The 20,448-nt window shown below is 41.4% G+C and overlaps 1 protein-coding gene across 1 annotated transcript in view; it reads right to left on the bottom strand.

Moving 5' to 3' along the window:
• Positions 1-167: 167 nt before the first annotated feature.
• Positions 168-20,448, bottom strand: part of dnah1 (dynein, axonemal, heavy chain 1) — a gene marked incomplete at both ends in the record, with an annotated part of 34,749 nt that continues 14,468 nt past the window's right edge. Inside the window, 39 exons of the mRNA XM_083939626.1 lie at positions 168-289; positions 1,166-1,400; positions 2,122-2,328; positions 2,886-3,030; positions 3,827-3,957; positions 4,174-4,344; positions 4,781-4,957; positions 5,229-5,408; positions 5,544-5,714; positions 5,850-5,981; positions 7,059-7,217; positions 7,506-7,650; positions 7,752-7,948; positions 8,057-8,208; positions 8,344-8,539; positions 8,705-8,930; positions 9,295-9,455; positions 9,572-9,721; positions 10,066-10,185; positions 10,282-10,407; positions 10,692-10,823; positions 11,542-11,733; positions 11,870-12,037; positions 12,246-12,437; positions 12,534-12,719; positions 12,889-12,999; positions 13,113-13,304; positions 13,991-14,162; positions 14,280-14,488; positions 14,802-14,937; positions 15,299-15,495; positions 15,681-15,911; positions 16,209-16,387; positions 16,856-17,029; positions 18,567-18,724; positions 18,817-18,977; positions 19,152-19,292; positions 19,392-19,493; positions 19,612-19,770. Of these exons, the coding sequence (XP_083795752.1) occupies positions 168-289; positions 1,166-1,400; positions 2,122-2,328; positions 2,886-3,030; positions 3,827-3,957; positions 4,174-4,344; positions 4,781-4,957; positions 5,229-5,408; positions 5,544-5,714; positions 5,850-5,981; positions 7,059-7,217; positions 7,506-7,650; positions 7,752-7,948; positions 8,057-8,208; positions 8,344-8,539; positions 8,705-8,930; positions 9,295-9,455; positions 9,572-9,721; positions 10,066-10,185; positions 10,282-10,407; positions 10,692-10,823; positions 11,542-11,733; positions 11,870-12,037; positions 12,246-12,437; positions 12,534-12,719; positions 12,889-12,999; positions 13,113-13,304; positions 13,991-14,162; positions 14,280-14,488; positions 14,802-14,937; positions 15,299-15,495; positions 15,681-15,911; positions 16,209-16,387; positions 16,856-17,029; positions 18,567-18,724; positions 18,817-18,977; positions 19,152-19,292; positions 19,392-19,493; positions 19,612-19,770 (6,495 nt within the window). The remainder of the gene's footprint in view (positions 290-1,165; positions 1,401-2,121; positions 2,329-2,885; positions 3,031-3,826; positions 3,958-4,173; positions 4,345-4,780; positions 4,958-5,228; positions 5,409-5,543; positions 5,715-5,849; positions 5,982-7,058; positions 7,218-7,505; positions 7,651-7,751; positions 7,949-8,056; positions 8,209-8,343; positions 8,540-8,704; positions 8,931-9,294; positions 9,456-9,571; positions 9,722-10,065; positions 10,186-10,281; positions 10,408-10,691; positions 10,824-11,541; positions 11,734-11,869; positions 12,038-12,245; positions 12,438-12,533; positions 12,720-12,888; positions 13,000-13,112; positions 13,305-13,990; positions 14,163-14,279; positions 14,489-14,801; positions 14,938-15,298; positions 15,496-15,680; positions 15,912-16,208; positions 16,388-16,855; positions 17,030-18,566; positions 18,725-18,816; positions 18,978-19,151; positions 19,293-19,391; positions 19,494-19,611; positions 19,771-20,448) is intronic.

The following is a 20,448-nucleotide window of genomic DNA, read 5'->3' as shown; positions in this document are numbered from 1 at the left end:
ACAATTTATTACATAGAGAGGTTCAGTGAGCTTATTTTTATTGACATAAGACGCATAGACAAAGTGTCTGTGTTTGATTTGATTCTGTCTAAGTGGCCACACTGCAATCAACATCGCTGCGGGCTGTAAAACAAAGTCAGGTGTTCCTTGAAAAATTGTGCGTGTGTTCAGTAGTCCAGTGCACAGATGAGGGCGACTCCCCGTTTGATCCAGTGTCTCTGACTCTGATCTGTAGGCAGCTCCACCGCAATCACATAGTTGGTGGAATGGCCGGTTGTAGACAAAGTCCCTAGGAAAGCACACAAAAGCAGTTCAGTGACATGAAGACACTTGAATTGTTTGTATTTTTCCATCACTGCACTGAGTTTAAGTGTTTCTGAGCAGTCTACCGTGTCAGCACAAGGTGTTGGCTACGTGCTGTGGGTGGAAAATACAGAGCTGCACTTTCAGACGCTTCGTGAAACAAGACACTAACTGGAGTCTATTTTGGGTGAGTAATAAAACCACCAAAAGGAGATGCACACAAACACTACAGCCCAACACACACATGAAAAAGGGTAACTACAATGAGCAAAAGTTTCAGTTAATCCATTTCCTTAACTAAAAAATATATTTAATATCTTTAAATAAACAACTTGTTAGTCAAGAGCTATGTAATCTTACTAATAGCAGTTGTATAGATGACTTGTTACTTAATATTTCATTTTCCCTAAACAGCTTTCTTTTAGATTATTTCTGGGGTCAGGAAGGTCAGTTAGTCTGCCCTGGAAACTCTCTGGGGCCAGCCAAGGCCATAGTTCCCTCTTTGCGTCTCCTATCTTATTCCTTGCAGGCCCAGACACAGCCACAGACTTAGACAGGTCACTGTCACTCTGTAACATTCTGCATTTCCTAGCTGGTGTGAATCCTTAATGTCATGTTTACGCATTATAGCCAATGGGATGTTAGCACATCTCCTCTTGCTGTCTCGACCCACCTTCCTAGTATAAAAATCTGGTCTTTACTCTTGAGCCTTAGAATCGAGGTGGCTTCACGCATTATTTTGTGTAGACGACTTTTCTGTTTCTCCTTGATCAAGAATAACTAAATTTCTTCAGCATCAGACATACAGGACGGGCATTTTGACTTCTTTCTGGCACAACAACAAATTCTCCCTAACACTAACCAGCACGTGTAAGGGTCTTGTAGATCGGGCAGACGTAGATTCCAGAGGTTGGAGGTTTGCGATTGGGTTTGGGGATCAGCCAGATGAGGGCCATTTCTGTGTAGAGCTCCTTGGGCCTGGACTCTGTGAGTTGACCTGCCTCGTTATCCCAGCGAGCCCCCTCCAGGAATAGACCTTGGATGTAACAGCCTGTGTTTGGTTTCTCTGTTATCTCTGACACTGACTTCACCATTACCTGAAGGAGAAGGTTAACAGAAGAGATGAGGTAAAGATGGGGTGATAAACCATAAAAGGTCCCATATTGTAAATAGTGAGATTTCCATGTCTTTTTTTAAATGTATTAAAAAGCAGGTAAGAGTGCTGTATAAATACTGTGACATTATCAAAACGCTCAATCCACAGAGAAACACACACAGCCTGTGCTCAGGAACTGAGACTTTGAACGAGCCGTCAGGACTTCTGTACGGTTGTGATGTCACAAATGTATATAGAAAGTATCTCTAGGGTTACACTTATTCGCCGGCAGGAATGGTGTTGCAGAGACACGCAGAGTGCAGATGCGTACGACTTTGAAATGCTGACCAGTCAGAGCAGACAGAGGTTTTTGGGAGGATCATTTAACGAGACAGACTCTTAAACTGAGCGTTTCAGGCAGGGGTGAAAACAGGAATACTCAGTCAGACCGTAAGAGATAAATCATGTGTTTTTTGAACATTAAAACATGTTCTAGTAGAAACCCAAAATACAAGTATGAACTTGACAATGACAATAGTATTTGACCTTTAAAAAAAAAAAATCTTCAAAGCAATTCTTAAAAAAAAAAATGTTTTATGTTGATATTCACACAGTCGGTTTAGAGTGGTAATATGAAGTGTTATAGCTATTAGTATGTTAGCTAGCAGGGTAGAAAAAGTGGCAATGATAAGGACTGTCAGACATACAGCTTACTGTCTGACCTCAAAGTCAAATCCAATTGTGTCGATGGAGGTGCCGGAGCGACGGGCATAATTCTGGAGGCTTCCAGTGAGAAAAGCCTGGGGGAAAAAGAAGCCGCTAATCCAAAAAACAGGTGGAATGCCATTATAGATCCATCTCTGCAGGAAACTGATCCTCTGAAGCAGGTCTGACACCCAGGAGGCCAGAGGCTTCAGAGAAGGGTATGCCTGGAGGGAGAGAGACACATGGCCAGTCAAAGAGCTATGTATTCCTATAAAGCAGAGCCTGGAATTATTAGAGCAGGACAGAAATATCACCACAAGCTAATATGACGTCCTTTACACTGAAATCACTCCCAAATGTCAAATGTCCAAGTCTTATCCCCAACTGCAAACACCTATCTACACACAGATAGATGTCATATCGTTTCAGTTCAAGGCACACTACTTAATACTTTGACACTTAAAAACCCTCTGAAGGAGACTTTCTCTGTCACATCTGTGCATGTAACTTAAAGTGTGTGCAAGTCAAGGTTACACTTTGAAATCTCCAAGCCTGCATACAGAATTGCTAAACGTATAAAAAATATGAGAAGGTAATTTTCTCAATAGGATTTTAAAATCAGAAGAGAATGCATTCACACAAATGCTGTATTTTGTGATGCAAGTTGTCTTCATGATATACTAAATAAAGTTTTAAAAGTGGTTGTAACATGCCATCTGACCACTGGGCACTGGTACCCACAAGATAATCAAAAGGAGAATAACTGTTGTGTGTGTCTTACCTTGGCTTTCCACATATCGGGCACCGTGTTGTTGAACAGGCTGCTGGCCATAAGCTCCAGTTCTGATGACATCACCACTAAACCCTTCAGGGCCTTCACAATATCACTGAGACTCTGAGAGATGACCACCAGCAGCTTGTTGTATCTGAAAGACAATAAATAAATAAATATATATATATATATATATATATATATATATATATACACACTCTGAGGGCCCGACACGGTGTAAGCAGTAAAATAATTTTCCTGTTTTTTCAATCTGTAATATTATATTATTACTATTATATATATATACAGTATATATATATATATATATATATATATATACATTTGCAAGATTCTGATAGGATCGTTGACCAAAACAAATGAGTCAGCTGATTTTTGGCTTCCCAAACTCTCTTCGGACAAGTTGCTGACATACACAAGCTACAGCGGCTCACACACAGCTGAATGTTATTGTAACAGTATGATTTAAAAGCCATATAATTAGATTACTGGCTGTGTGTTTCAAGAGTAAAATTCCAGCAACTGGACTCAAATAGAGGTATAACATTATTGGTTACACGTTAAAAAATGTTTTACCTCAAAAGTCACAGTTTCACATTTCCATTGGGAAGAATCACTGAACCTTTCTGACCACTTGACTGAGCTGCATATGGTGAGCTAAATGTTGTCCAAGATGCTTTCAGCGCAGAACAGATGGCCGTTTCTTTCTCTGATATCAAAGAATTGTGAAGAACTGTGGACATTTGTTCTCCTACTGGATGTGTATTTTCTTTAAACATATTAAAATTATGTATGGATTACCGTAAGGACAGCTTCAATTGCTGAGTACTTGGGAGTCGTCTGAGCTGATCCCAGTGTGACTGACACACAGTTCTGCACTGAATACTGTGCAGTGTGGATTGTGATGTTATCTTAGCACAGCCTAGTGTTACCTGATGACTTCTTGGATGAGCACTGTGTTCATGGACTCTTCATAGAGGACCGGGTACTTTTCCATCACCTCCTGAACACTGAAAGGCTGAGGAATCTTTTCCACGATGCTCGCCACTATCTCCTCCACTATCTACAGTACAGGAAGAGGCACATCACTAGTTAAACACAACATGTCTCCGCTGTAGTCGAGGCATTTAGAAACACAAAAATTACAACCAATTTCTCGACAGGCTGCTTAACATTGCTCAGTTAAGTATGTTCGGTTAAAAAAAATGAATTAGATTACATACTTTAATATGATTCAGTTAGTACTAAAAAGATAAGAGTAAGGATGATTAATATGTACCTCCTCCAGTGTTTTGCCCCCTGCAGATGCAGCTCGAGGCTGGAGACGAACCACAGCTCCCAGCAGGGCGAAGGTCTCATTCTGGGCAAAGCTGATGTTGCCGTTGTCATGAAGACCAAAGATTTCAGGTGTATCATTGATGGGCAAACCACGAATGTATGCCAAGTAACCCTAGAGTCAGAATTGTCATGACAACAGGTCACTCGCTAACACCAATTGTCACCAGTTAGATAGTCAGCAGTTCAGAAGTTTTATATTTGACACTTAGAATATTATTTGTACACATTTAATGTTAAAAACAACATCTTATATCTGGAATCCTTTGGTAGAGCATATTTCAAGTCCATTCATTACAAAAATGTGAATTTACCCTTTAATGTAATGAATATTGTATGACTTTTTTGCTTTAAAAAGAATGATCTATTTCAGTGGTATGTTGTTTTAATAACAGAAATCCTCATGTTCCATAACTTAGACTTACCATTAGGTGCACTGAACAGTGAGTAAATATATGCAGTTTTGGAGTGTACCAACTGATGCAGACCAAGGTCAAGTCTAATGCACTACTCTTATCACAATCATTTGAATGCTCCTGTGTTTATCTAACCTTGATATCCAGATTTGTGTCTATCTGCCTGTAGACTCCAGACAAAGAGTAGACATGATCATCAGTAAGCACAGCGGGACAGTAGAAATCCTCCAGCACACTGAGCAGACATCGTCTGTCCCAGTCATCTGTCACACGGCCGCCATAATTTATCTCTCCTGCAGTGTATTTGAGCACCTGGACAGGTGGAGGACAAAAGGGGAGACAGACAGATGAACACACACACATATTCCCTGTTTGAGACAAAACTTATGTTTCTTTGTTTGTGTAAGATTATGTACTTTTCACAGAGATAAGACAAATGTTGCAATAGCAATTAACTGTAAGCAATGGATATGTGTAATACATGACAAGGAGGAGAAACAACAATCAGAGTGATTGCAATTGTTGCTATTGTAGTCTTGACATGTTGTTAGGCAAATGTCGACAGAAGCATTCTCTACCCCACCTTGTACGGGACGTCATTGTACTCGTCCAGGAACATTTTGAGTTGGCTGATGCAGATGTTCAGATCTCCATCAGTGAACTCGTAGGGAATGTTAAAGCCCAGTGGGCCAAACTTCCTTCGCTCCAGAGCAATTCCATGGAAGAGACACAGAGACAGAAGCAAAGACTTGAGGTGTGTTATCTGGAGAGGAAAGGAGAGCAGAGGAATAAGTTGGTGATACTACTAGATATTAGACAAAAACATAACTGATGCAAAACGTGGAAGGCAGTAAATATAATAAGCAGGAACAGACGGAGACAGTGAATGAAGACAGACCTTTGTGGAAGAGGAGATAAAATCATTTGTGAGCCTCAGGTAGGTTTTCTGTAGATTGGCCTTGATTCCCTTGGGAGGCTCAATGGTCATCTTTGACCCGTTTTGGAGAATGGACACTGGGAACTTGTTGCTGGGAAGACTTGTGAGCCACACACGGAAGTCCTTATGCACCTGTGTGGGGGTTGTGGGGCATGTGGTACCCATAGGCAGTAAAATAACTAATTAACAGTGGCAAAGTAAATAAAAGGCTTGTCTACCATACAAAACTGCAATAGTCTGCAATATGTGTTATGTGTATGTTCTGACCTTTGCTGGGTTGATGTTTTCAATTAGTCTCTCCAGGGATGGCATCCAGCTGGGCGCCAGGTGACAGTTCTGGAAGAAGACCCACTGACCTCTTTCCATGGCAGCATGCATCAGGATTTCAGCCCAGGGGCCCTAAATCACACAAACAGCAGAACAGAAGAAGAGGCAGACAACGAGAGTTGTGTCAGAAACAGTAAGCTTAACATGAGGCTTTAATTAAAGAGAAAATATTCACGTTTTATAGAAGTTTGTTCCTAATTTATTCTCATTAACGATCCAACTGTCTTTCAGAAGCTGTAGAGGACTCTGAAATACAGCTACAGTGAGTATATTGAACTAAACAACCTAAAGAATTCATTGGAATCCAGTTTTCACAAAATTTTGACGAAGGAAAAACTGGCTGACCTCAGGATATCTGAAAGAAAATAGATTCTCCCATTTACAGAAATGCACACTTGATGATAATCTCAGGCAGTTTGGGGCCAAAAGAATTTTGCATGTAGGTTGCAATGGGATATTTTGAAGGGATAATTGACATTTTATCTGAATTTCAGGAAAATTACATTACATTTCAGCCCCAAATCTGTGTCACAAATGGTATCAACCCAGAAATTGCTGCAACAACTAGCTGAGCTGCAGCTTCAGGTTCAGGTTCCCAGCTTTCAGAGGATGTATACCACTTCTATTTGACATAATGTTGATCTGTAATCTGAACCTAGGGAATCTCCTAAGAGTCTTTCAAAAAAGCTCAAGGCCCTCAGTTCAATAAGACGGAAATTGAGGAGAAAGTGATGTAACAGCAGAGCCAGGATTCTAACTCACATAATTGCAAGTAATGTGATAAACACGCATTAACACCTTTTGAATAGCCACAGGGGTAGTGTGTAGAAATGTTTAGCCAGCCACTTGGTTTAAGATTTGTGGAGGATGAGTCTGCATTTATACTGAAGGTTTTTATTGTTATTCTTGATCTTATTTATGGTGTTCTGGAATCGTGCATCTGTCAAAGTAATTTTGCACATTGTCCTGGCCTATGGCCATAAATAGAGAAAACAATTAGCACAGAGGTGTCCATTCTTAACAAGACAAATGAGAATGGCCTAGTTCTGTGAGAAAGTGTTTTACAGTGCCATTCCCCAGGGTCAGAGAGAGTGTACAAAAGAGAGAGTGAGAGAGAGAGAGAATTCCCAGGCACCCGTTGGCCCTGACCTGGCCCTGGCCCAGAGAGATGGCACTCATTTTCTTGGAGAACTGCATGACATCAGCAAACTTGTAGAGGTCAGCAGCAGGGTCAGTACCAGGGGACAGGACAAAGATGAGGGGAGTGAAGGGGGAAGACTCTGTGAAAACCACGGACAGGTCTGATGTCTGTGGAAAGATGGAGAGACAAGGAGAAACACGCCATAAATTCTGCTGTTGCATGCTGTAGAAAAGACAGACGGAAATTGTCTTCAGCAGAAGTTTGCATAGTTAAATCTGTACTTCAAACATAAACCAATGTTTGCACTGCTGCAGGCCCAGCCAAAACAAATGAAACCGTTATTGCCATGTTAATATTACCACACTCATCACAGGCATAAGAATAACTTCTGTTAGTTTCTGCATACATATTGGTTTTAAAATCAACATTAAGGCAGGAGGGAGAAGAGTGACTACTTGAGGCTCTATGAAGCGTTGTCCCAGCTGAGCTGAGACAAAGTCCTGCAGGCCTTGAACAAGACAGTCAGCCCTCAGACAGCGCAGGACCAACAGCTTCTGGAATGAGTCCAGCACTATGTCCCACTCTCCTGGGAGAGGATCCCTATAGGAAACATACAGAAATGCACACCATGTTAGATGTTGACAGCTTCAGCACAGAACAAATGAAGGAAACATGTACTATTTTGTTAATATAGAACGTGCCTGTGAGGCTGATTACTGTCAAAAATTCTCTTGAAGCCCTGCAGATGTTCGGTGAAGCTCTCTGCCAGGTTGCTGAAGTTGTCCAGAGCACTGAGGCCCAGGATGTCCTGCCAGGCGCGCTCAGACAGCCAACTAACTGCTGGGTTGGTCAGCTCTTTGATGGGCATTCCTCCAGATAGTAGGTAGCGCCACTCACGCTGCCATGCAGATTCATCAAATGTACTTGGATTAACTTAAAATCTGTATTTATGAGGTCCTACTGGAAACTGAAGACGGGAGAAAGACTGCAAACTCCTGTTTCTCACCATATCAATTTTGTTGTCATTCATCATGATGCGAGTGCACAGGAGAAAGGCGAACATGAGTTTGTGCTTCTCAAACAAGCTGCGGCACACATTGCTGTAAAGGCTGAAGGTGAAAAATTCATTGATATTGGCGATTCTCTTCTCCACTGTGTCTGTGAGAAGAAGAAAAAAATCGGTTCATTGCCAGGAAACAGTTCTTGCGATTTTCCATCTGCACAAACACAATTCTGTGTATAATGTTGCAACCATCAGAGCATCATAAAATTTACTGTGGCATTTCTTTCTACCTGCTCTCTCAGAGTTGGCAATGCCAGCCATGAAGATGCCAAGGAACCACTCCAGTGAGTACTGGTACATGGGGTCGACATTAGACAGGTCCGATACACAGAAGAAAAGGATCTGTGTGCGCACAGCCACCGGCACATACTCCAGACGGGTGGCGTCAATGTCCTTCTCTGTCTGCTCTGCCGCCATCACTTTGGCCTGCCGGCAAAACCAGCTTGCATTAAAATCCAACAATAGTAGCTTATGAGTTTGATGGCACAAAGCAATAGTATCATATAGGAGGTTTTAGAGGTTTATGAAAAAAAACCTTTCCAGCTTCTTATTTAAGAGCTTCTTGTTAGTCATATATGATATTGGAGATACCTTGATCTCTCCAGCTTTGATCTTGGAAGCCCCCAACACTTGGATGAGCTCCTCATTGTCCACAGGGTTACCCTCTGTGGAGCTGAGTCGGGACAGGATCTCATCCTCAATTTCTTTTAGCTCCTGTTTCATCTTCGCGTTACTGATGATCAGCTGGTTCTTAGCCTCTTCCAGGTCTGGACGTTCCTCGGCCACCACCTGGCCCAGCAATTGGTCCTCTAGACCGCTAGAAACGCACAAAAGTCACATTTACACAAAGACAGACAGTAAGACCAAGACATAATTGTTAGAACAAAGTTGATTTTGAAAACATATTGGTTTTATATCTGGTATATAGTCACAAGCATATTTTCTAAAAATCCATCCAAGCTCACAATTTAATTTTGAGATATTTATAAATATTTTGGTACAGTGTTTACCATTTTTGCTTTTTAAATCCAAATACACAAACTTACATTTATCATTGTGTTCAGTGTTTTGGATGCAAGCAATAAGACTTTTCTGTCTGAATCCGGCTGTGTATGTGATCACAAATCTACAAAAATAAGATAAAACTAAATTTTCTTTGCCTCTGTTTTAAAATGTGTTACCTGGGTGACAGGGTGAAGTTAATGAGGGTGACTTTGGTGGAGACCTCTGGAGAGTAGTGTGGGTTAGGCAGCTTGGTGGTGATGTACATCTTGAAGCTTTCCTGGTAAGGGATGACTGAATCCCCGAGCTTCAGCACTGTGCTGCCTTGCTGCTTAAATGTCTAAGGGCCAAAAATGTGACTTAAGCGGACAACAGTGCATGGTAGATATTTGTATAACACTGCCATACAGTACAAGTGTTTTTCATTTGTAATAGATAGTTAGTGTGTGTATTCACCTGTTGCAACAATACAGGTTCCAGAGCAGGATCTAATTCCTCTCCTATATTCTCCAAGAGGCAGGGTTTACCAAAGCAAATGGCGTTTTCAAGACTGCGGAGGAAGTCCCGATCACTTAGCTTCATAACCTCCAATCCATTATCCTGCTCCTGGGTGACAACAGGAAACAAGTATGAATGAACAGTGGACTGAATAAAACTACATGAGAAGCTTTCCAGAGGAGTTGTGTGTGATGTGTGAGTAATGTTTTCCACACAGCCAAAACAGGTACACATGTAGGTACTGAACCCTGTTCAACAACATAATGAGCATCTGCTGGATACTGGAGGATGTGTCAACTCCTGATACTGGTACAAATAGTATTATTACAAACTATACATATAATGTGGTGGGCTCAATTCAAATCTTGATACAGCTACTTTTCACCTTATTGTCTCACTGGCACCCTCTGCAGTTATGGTCAGATCAGTACACAGATAATAACAGTGCTCACCATTTTTTTGATCCACGTGTTGGCTTGTCCCTGAGGATCAATGAATAAAGCCCAGCGCAGAGAGTACTGGGCAATCACACCATTCTCCACTGACAGGTTATCCTTGGGCAGACCTGATATCTACGCACATACAAATGGATGGCAATAAAGGCAAATGATAATTAAACATTTAAGGCTTAGACAGTGAAGGTCAGGAGATGACAGGTTGGTTCTGACCTGCCACGAGCGGATCTTGACTGGATCTCCGAGGGTGTTGATCAGGTTGGGTTCGTCAGTGTGTGGAACACTTAGTTCTTTGAAACAATGCAGCCACTCCTCTGCCATGGCAGCTCTGTACTCTCCCTAAACACAAAAACAAGGCCCCTTCATGCAATACCTATTATACATTATTACTATTATGATACTAGTGTAATGTACACTTAACAGTTATGTTCAGATTTGATAATTGTGTATATGTTTAGATTAGTTGTTTTTTATGTTTAAAACTTTCCACTAGAAAAGTGTCCTATCACTGAATCTTAAAAATGCAGTTGATTGTGATGGGAAATATGTATAAATATCATATATAAGTAGTTAGGTAATGCAACTTTTTAATAACTATTCTAACTGAAGTACAAACCACTTACAGTGAAGGGTCCCAGATATGCTACATATCCTGCTGATAGAAGCACGTCACCTGCCACATTGTTGACCATGTAATCCAGGTGTTGCACTGTTTCCTTCCAACGCACCTTCTCATCTGCCAGTCCGCCTATAAGCTGTAAACAATACATCATCATGATATCAGTATTAAAAAAAAATAAGCTGAGTCAACTGAAAATGGTTAAAAACAACTCTTTATATGAATCTACAATAGATTTTATTATTTTCTTTTTTATTATTTTAATTTTCCCCCCCAAAAATATTCTCATTAGCCAATATTATGCTGCATTATGGTTGTCCATGCCATTTCACTGTAAATGTCTCACTTGTGAGACAATAAAGGACTGTCTCATCTGACAGATATTGCCTGTTACAGTAAATCTTTATGTCTGTTTTCTGTTATCACACACTTTTTGTGTGTGTGCATGTACGTATTCTGGTTTAGGGTAGAGGACAGTACAGTACATAGCCTTCTTACTTTGCTTTATTTGTTATTTCTATATGTTTTTTCATGAGTCTGTATCCGGTTTTGCATTACCTCTCTGGTCTGTAATGCTTAATTTGTTGTCCTGTCTTGTTGGTTAATTGATGACTCTACAAAAATTGCCCTTAGGTGTCAATGGTTGTCTGTCTCTGTTTGTTTCTATGTGCCCTGCAATAGATTGGCGTCATGTCCAGGGTGTACCCCGCCTCACGTCCGATGTCAGCTGGGATCGGCTCCAGCCCCCCCGCCCCCCCCCCCCCCCCCCCCCCCCGCGACCCCGACCCCGGGATAAGCGGTTGAAGATGAATGAATGAATGAATGTCTTGTCTTATCTTATCCCTCATTCTGACCTTGTCTGCTCGGACAAGGCGGGCCTCACAGAGTTGATACTTGTGGTCCAGCTCATCTTTCTTAGCCAGACAGTCCTGGTACTTGGCCTGCAAAGTGGCAATGCCACCCTCCACCGCTGCCAGTTTTTCATTGGCATCATCCAGGATGCGCTGGGTCGCGGCTAAGTCCTCCTGGGCCTCCTGGAGAGCTTGCTGTGCAAATATTTACAATTTTAATGTTAAGATGAATCTCTTGTTTGTAAAATATGTAAGTAGAGTGATGTCATAAATGGGTAACTAATGGCTCAAATGAGGAGCAAATTCAGTTCAGTTCAAAACCAGTTTTTACCCTTTTAGGTTCCACGCCTTTGGCCACAAAGTGATATATATGCATGGCTCGCACCCACTGGCAAATGGAGGTACAGGCTTTGGAAACCTTGGCAATGTTGGCCGGCTGGAATTCTTCATTATCTATGTAGGGCTGGACTAAATTGATCACACTATCTGGAATGTTTTCCTGCAGAGAGGAGTGTTGGCAGAAAAAAAACATGCTTTCTTTTAAAACATTTCCCAAACAGGAAATGACCAAAACAGCATCAAACACTGAAACGTTACGGCTTAAAATCAGATCTGAAAGGACCAATAATCTTGTTCTGGAGAGACAATGACAGCATAGTCTATACATCTGATGACGAGGCAATAAATACATTTCTTATGATCTCTACCTTATCATACTTGAAGAGACTCTCCAGAAACTTGCCAGGGTCTTGTAGCAGACCTTTACCAGGTTCCCAGTAGTCGTCGACCTTGCTGCCCGGCTTTTCTCCAGGTACCCTTTTGGGTTTGACGCCCCTCATAATGCACATCGCCTCAATAACCAGTTTCACCCCCTGAGGAGGTCGCTGCATGGCTCGCACCTATGGAAACAAGAAGCATTCAGAAGGTTATGTTCTACATATTAACTAACAATACAGTGAAGAATATGTTCAACCAACTGCGTCAAAATCCCTGACCTCAGTGACATCATTCTTGTTGAGTGACTGGAGGCTGGTGAGGGCAGCATCCAGGGCTGGCAGAGCCTCATCCAAGTCTCTCTGGGCGTCAGTTGCAATGGCTCCCGCAAAACGGGCTTTCTCTGAAGCCTTGGCCTCCTCTGCTTGCACCGACTTCCGGGTCTCTTCTGCAACCACTGTGTCTTTCTGGCAACGCAGAGTATAAATCACACTCAAGGTGCATAGGTTATACGTTGATACGTTTTTTAAAAGTACAGCACATGCACATATATGGAACAAACACTGTAAAGATAAAAACATTGATCGCAGTTTTTGTTCCACTATTACTGATTCTCTGTATCTTAGTTTTCCTTACTTTGATGGTCTCCATAGTGACTTCAGTGTCCTTAGCGGCCTCCTCCAAAAGAGGTCTCATCGTCTCCAGCTCCTCCTGCATCTTACTCACATCCTCTGCTGTGCTAAGAAGCTACATGGCCACAGAACAGCAGGTAGTCAGACAAGAGTGTTACTTTAGCATATGTACATAAATTACAAATTGAATTTCTATTATTGATATTTTGTTTCCGTTTAGTGCCTTGCCTTGTCTAGGCCAGTCTTCATGCGCTGACGAGCACCACACAGTTCTTGCTTCTTGCGTCCAATGAGATCTGAGAAGATATTGAGCAGTTCCAGGTAGCTCTTGGGTGTGACACAGTTGTGTCGAGAAAGCTCAGCCAGGTATTGTTCACACTTCCTGGCTACCATCTGGTGGATCTTTACGCACATCGATGTCTGGAGAAGGGAATCAATTAGGGAGAGACAGTGTTTAATGGCAAGTTATTTCAGTATCTTATTTTTTCCGTTCACCTTTTATTTTCAGGCACCCACTCAGTTCTATTGGTCTATAGAGATTTAAAAGTCCCTTGAGTAAGGTTTTATTGTAGCAGTTAATGCAACTGGGTTTTTTAGTGTCTGAAACATTTTCTCTATGGTTACTCCCAAAACATTTGACCAATATCCTTGTTTTCTCACAGTGATGATTTAACTGGCTAGAAATCAGGACTCAATTACGAATTACATGTGAAATGTTTGAGACATTGGGTGGGTTTAGACATGATGTCTGCATGGTCCTGTATCATTATTGAATGGCAGTTAATGTTCTGTGTGATTTATCATAAGAATGTAAATATTGACTGAGTTTGATTGGCTTTCTCAAGCAACTTTCAAATCATTCTAACCCACATGCACTTATCTTATGCTTACTCTATCGTATGTCTTATATCTCTTATTGTAAGTGGTGAGACACAAAGACAAATCCGGATAAACATGGGCTCAGTGGGACATCAATTAGCCAACATAACAGAAATATGAAATCAAAAGCCGGAAGTCACTGTGTAGAGACTCTGTATAATGTAACATTTAGCTTGTTGACACATTTTGTCATTATGGTGAGGTTAGATATTCAGCAGCATCCTCACCAGTCCCCTCATGGCTGTCGGGCTGGCTTCTAGCTCAGGCAGCTCATTAAGAAACGATGTTGCCACAGCCTGCAGAGCCTCTTCTGGCCAGGCACTGAACCAGTCTATGGTGCAACATGTCACCAGTGAGGGAAACTGCCTCAGCCGTGCACGAAACACCTCACCGATAGGACTGCAGAGGGGAAATGCAGAGGAAAAGTGTGAGTAGGGGAAAGGGAGGGAATAGGGATGGGTATGAGAACAAAGAAGAAGGCCAAATTTCAATCAGGACTTTTCTGCAATTACTTACCTCATGCAAAGTACAGTGTGGATGTTGCTGCGGACCCTTCTGATGTAGGCAGCCATAAGGTTTGTTTTAGTAGGCTGCTGGCCCAAGTCTTGCACCACTGGCTTCATGGCTGCCAGGATGCGCTCCTGCTCGTCTGTTGCATACAGGTTGGGAACATCCCCAGAGTTTAAAATGTTGTTGATATCCTCTAGGAATGACTCACTCTTAATCTGGGAGATTAACACAAAAGTACTGATGAGTAATAATGCTGCATTGTTATCTGGCAAGAACAGAGGTAAATTACTTCATGCATTACATACGTTTAGATCATTTAGCTCTATATGTTGCATTTGTGTTTATACTCTCATTCAAATTTACTATAAATAAGGGCTAACTGTAAAAAAGCATTCCCACCACAAAGTCCCAATACAGAATGTACTAGGACTTTGTGCTAATGATGCTAATTAAACTACCGCACACGAACAGTATACTGTAGCAGTATACTGTATACATAAGAGGTGAGAGCAGGTAAGGATGCTTTACCTGCGTGTCTACAAAGAGAAAGGTGATCTGCTGGTTCTGAAGGCCGGCCTTCAGCATGATGCTTTTAATGTCTTCTCTCCACTCTGTCTGACCGTAGTTCTTAGACAGTTCAATCTGGAAACAGTCATATTCCGACCTGAATATGGACAAATAGGACTGAATGAGGACTGGGCCGAGCACATTAAGAGTAAATCGTGGATACTTTATGGTTGAACAATTGAAGAATTTTCTATTTTTAAAAACAGCACCTGCTTGCATCTGAACTATAACTCAATAATGAATAAACAACACATAGTTGGTATGAAATAAAAGCAATTGAGTGTTAATTGTTACATATTACTGTATCTATCTCATTCAGATTTTTTATAGTGTACTAAAACTAATGGAAACAGTCCGTAAAGTAGTATTAATCCTAAATAATTGTGTATGCTTTGGAAAAAAGCAGAAGTCAGCAATAACAACAAGCACGGGAGTTGCATTAAGTGTGGGAATCTCACATATATGAGGCCAGCTTAGTGAGTGACTGACGCCCGCTCCCACCGACTCCAAGCAGCAGGGCATTGCCCAGAGGCTGGCGCAGGATGCGGCTAATACGGCACACATGCTCAATGGCATCCATGAAGAGCACCAGCTTCATTTTAGTGGTACTGATCTGGTTGTAGTCTTCCATGTATTCCTCCATCACTTTCGCCAACTAAATTATATAATATAGGGGTGAAAAAAATCAAGCATTTTGAACATGTGTAAGGTCACTCACTCATGCTGTAGAGAGGAATATAACAGGTTAATGCAAAAAAAAGTACAATGCACCAATCTACCCATAAGCCAAATATATAATTTTATGCCTTTACATATTCCCAACACTGTGGAACCACTCACCATTTCCTTGTCTTCTATGAGTGTGTAGACTTTATGGTCAGCTCCAGGAATCATGAAATCTCCAAACAAAACAGGTTGGCAGGGCACAGCCTCTTCAAAGCTGCAATCAAACTCCTCAATGCATTCCTTCAGGAGCCTGTTGAACCAGTCCCTGTCCTCAGCACACACCAGGCGGTCTTGGAAAATCCGACAGCTTTCATGGTACCACAGCTGCAGCAGCTGCAATTTGTCCTAAAATCACCAAAGTAACACCATTTTTATACTGGGTATTTTGAGATGTACTTTCAATCCGTCCTACATTTCTCCTTAGTTCTTTACATATGATTATTCTAGGGCATCCATATTTGTTGCATCTATTGCTAGAGAGGCATAAGCCATACAGCACAGTGCTGATATTAGTCGCTTCAAAAGAAATGTATAAGTTCTTGATGGATCAAGTGACTAAACCTGAAAGGGTATTCCAAAAATATATTTCATAATCGTAATGTGATTATGTCAAATTGATTTGATTCTGTTGGACCGGACTACCTCCATCATTCCAGCCTCGGCCATGAGGATGCCCTGGAAGACTTTGGACAGGTCTCTGATGTTGAAGGTGTAATGGGACTTGGCTGGAGTTGGGAGGAGCTGGGAGGTAATGGTAGAGTAGACTCTGATAGTAGCATCTACGAGAGACTCATTCAGGGGCTGGATTGCTGGCACAGGTTCTGAGAAATGAGAACATTAAAACATTAAATTCATGTGAAAATGGATTAACTGTAGGGTCTTGGGACAATATTTATCAGAAGACAACATGTGGTGACTTGATAGAGAGTATGTGCTCTATAATTGTGCTTTCTGAAAAAAATGACCTAAAATGACAATTTTTCAGACTAGGGCTGCACAATAAATCTTTTTTTTTTTCATATAGTGTATCCCTAATTTAGACATGTTTTCTCTATCTTCTTATATCATACAAACTTTATAAACTGATGCTGAGTATCAAAAGGCATTTTACACACTTGGCACTCTTAATCTACTTGCTTTCTCTGTCTCCCTGACTTACTGCCTGGCTCCCTTTTACTCATATTTCCATCTGAAAGAGAATAAAGGTTCAGTTAGAAACTGATTTTTTGCACATCTAATGTAAGTATTCTCTACCCTGTGACACCTACTTATTCGCAGACCAGACTCACCCATCCAACTGCCCAGAATGGTGGAGAATATCTTTTTCTTGCTGGCATCTTCCATTTCAGTGAAGGACAGGAAGTTGAAGTGGCGTGTGAAGCGCTGCGTGATGGGGTTCCGGCCTCCACCTGGGGGTCCCATGGCACAGGCAAAATTGATGTCCACTATGTGCTTGAATATCCCTGTGAAGAAAGAAGAAAGGACAGGAAAACTACAGAGAAGAGCTCAATATAATGAGATATTACAATCCTGAGCAAAAATAACAAAACCCAAATCTATGCATTAAAACACTAACAATTTTAGGCATGAAGATACACTCTCATTTAAATAAATGTTAAGTCACTATCTATCGCCAAAACAGGTAACATAATTGTGATTGAGCCGAAGGCTCACAGATAAAAGCCCTTGATTTGCAATATTACAAACCCTGTGTCTGTGGAGACATTACCAGGAAAAACCACAAGCGGTGCACAGTTAGTGATACGTTTTTCCATCACACAACAGTGGCTGGTCTACAAGAGAAGGTAGACAGAGCTAATGCAGCAGTGTTCCTCTGTAATTTACTTCAGTGTGAAGCAATGCACTAGTTTTTCCGGTCACTTCTTGCTTTGCAAGTCAATGTTACTATGGTCAAACAAAATAAGAAAACAGCGTTGACTACAGACCATGAAACTTCAAAAACAAGAGCAACTCCAAAGACAAAGAAAACAAATTTGATGATAAGAGGGAGGCAACTGCCAACTGACCGACATCACACAGGCAATACTGTTTGGATCTCTGGGAAGTGAAATCCAAAAAGCTGCGCATGTCCTTCTCCACCTGCAGGTGGATCACTGACTTCCTGTCTGACAACACGCAGCATGTAAAGCTGGGGAAGCACATCTCCAACTGCCTGACAATCATCAGGGTGTGTACTTTCTCCACTTCTATTCTCCTTGTACACCAACAGCTGCACCTCCACTCACTAGTCCTTCAAGCTCCTGAAGTTTGCGGATGACACCACCCTCATTGGACCGATCTCTGATGGAGATGAGACTGCCTACAGGTGGGAGATTGACCACCTGGTGACTTTGTGCAGTCAAAATAACTTAGAGCTCAGTGTTCTAAAGACAGTGGAGATGGTTGTGTACTTCAGAAGGAACGCCTCCAGAACACTGAGGCGAGAGGATCATGGCAGACCCTTCCCACCCTGGACATAGCCCCTTTAAAACACTGAGGTCTGTAAAGACCAAAACCCCCCACCACAAGAACAGCTTCTTCCCTCCCACAACTGGCCTCTTCAACATCAACGCCCGGGTCCTCCCATTGACACACACTCTACCTCTCACTGCCTCCTGAGTCCCCCCACCCAATCCCTTTTCACCCCCTACCATTACACGTTATATTGACATCCACACACTCATGGTGCGTTACTTTAATGTCATCACCTGCACATTTCATATTTCATATCTATAATATTTTAATGTCTTCTTTTTATTTAGTTGTTATTGCTAAATTCTGTGTATTCTTCTATGTTTATATGTGTATATTTGTATGTTCGTATCGGCTAACCACAAAATCCCCAGGTCAAATTTCTGGTATGTACATACCTGGCAATAAAGTTGATTCGGATTCTGATTCTGAAAACTCACCTGCATTACCACTTATCACTTTAGGTGCTGCTAAATAGAACCATACGTAGAGATTGTACCACCAAGATTGTACCTCCAGTGTTCTCACCTATCTGTTTCCTGTCATACCAGCCTCCATGGTCCATCCATTGCCTCAGCAGTTCAATAGGAGGCTGAGCACCATAGGTCTCCAGCATAGGCATGTTTAGGTCATCAATGAACAAGATGAAGTGCTTCCCTAATGGAGGTCCAAACACACCTTTCCGCCTGAAAGAAATACACATCCAACATTGAAACGGTGGGTCACAAATATATCGTTGTATCATAAATAGGTAGGTGGATTAGTAGAACAGGCATACCTTTTGTCTAGTTTACTGTCAATATAATCTTGAGTCTGGTTGGCCGAGGTGCGGGCAGAAAACATGAGGAAATGTGTGATGTAATCAGCAGGCATGTTCTTCAGCAGCTTGTCTGACATTATCAGGGTTTTTCCTGTGCCAGTTGGCCCAATACAGAGCACCTGGATATCAGACATAAAATAGTCCATTAGTGCTTTTACAAGAGAAGCATTTATTACTGGATTCTGAATGAGTGGTGCATAAAATTCTCATAGTTTATGCTGATAAGCGATATAGATTTGATTTATTATTAAAATTTACAGACAGATGTGCTAAACTACAATCAACATACTCACAGGTTTCTTATTGGTCAAAAGCATATCCATGAGGAAAGACATTCTCACTGTGTCAGCAGTGGGGACGATGATGTCAGCATAATTTGTCTCTGGGGTGATTACAACATTCTTTGCATCATTCATCCAGCTGACCCATTGGACCTAGAGTACAGGCGAGCAGATGATTGAGTGAAAAGCAAAACTGTTTCTGATAGTCTCAGTTGCATTAAAATTCTGTATGATTATACATAATCTGCTTACCTTTCTCTCCTCATCTTCATCATCATCCTCAAAATTACTAATGCCAGCATCATCAAGTTTATAGTCATACACCAGGGCCTCCTCTGGAAAGCATAACTGAATCTGAAGGACAAATACATTTACATTAATCAAAATAAACCTCTGTCAAGAAATGATCCAGCTATCACTGCAAAATGACTTTAGAACAATTGTGATGCTAAAGCGGATGTGCTGATATGACCTTTTCCTCTGTCATCTTGTTCTTGAGCCACGCACTGAAGCGCTTACAGCTACCTGCGTCTCCTGTGGCTCCTACACTCCACACCAGAGAGAAAAAGAACCACGGCTCAATCAGCTCCTTCAGACGGTCCAATTTCTTTCTGGGCGGTGGCTTGTCATCCTACAAGACAATAAAGGATTGGTCAGGGAACCCCGGCCAACAAAATTCACAAATACAAAAGTACCAGTGGGCTTTTCATCACCTTAAAGGGTAAATCAGCAACTTCCTGCACATTCATTTACATTTAATGACATTGTTGATGGAATGCAGTGAAAATGTGATTGACTGATGGTGTGGCATAATTGCAGATATTTACTGAAATGGAATAAATACAACCCAACAAACTCAATAATTGTTTTTCAACAGCTGAGCATCTCCTGTACTGTTTCACTACACCCGATCATACAGATGGATATGATAAAAATACACAATTTCACATTACTCTGCAGTTTTTAAGATAGCTAAAAACCTTGTTTTAAAGGTCCCATATTGTAAAAATTAAGATTTTCATCTTTTGATATCTAGTATAGTTGTGATGTCACAACTATACTAGATATAGATAGAAAGTGAGTAGTGTTGCAGTCTGTCATCATCAGTCATGTCAAACAGCAATATTAGGCTATCTTGGCCCAGGTGTTGAGTGTTTATGGGATTAAATAACATAATCAAAATCCCATAGGCAACCAGCAATTTAGCTAAACCAAACACATAATCTGAGTGGGCGCCTTTTTACAAGCTTTGTCTGAGGAAAGGGCACACAGTCTCAAACTTTGAAAAGGTCTAATCTAATTGCTTCAA

Source organism: Echiichthys vipera (genome assembly GCF_963691815.1).
Source record: "Echiichthys vipera genome assembly, chromosome: X".
Lineage (NCBI taxonomy): Eukaryota > Metazoa > Chordata > Actinopteri > Perciformes > Trachinidae > Echiichthys > Echiichthys vipera.
Note: the sequence above shows the minus strand (reverse complement) of the source record. Positions and strands in the feature narration are given on the sequence as shown.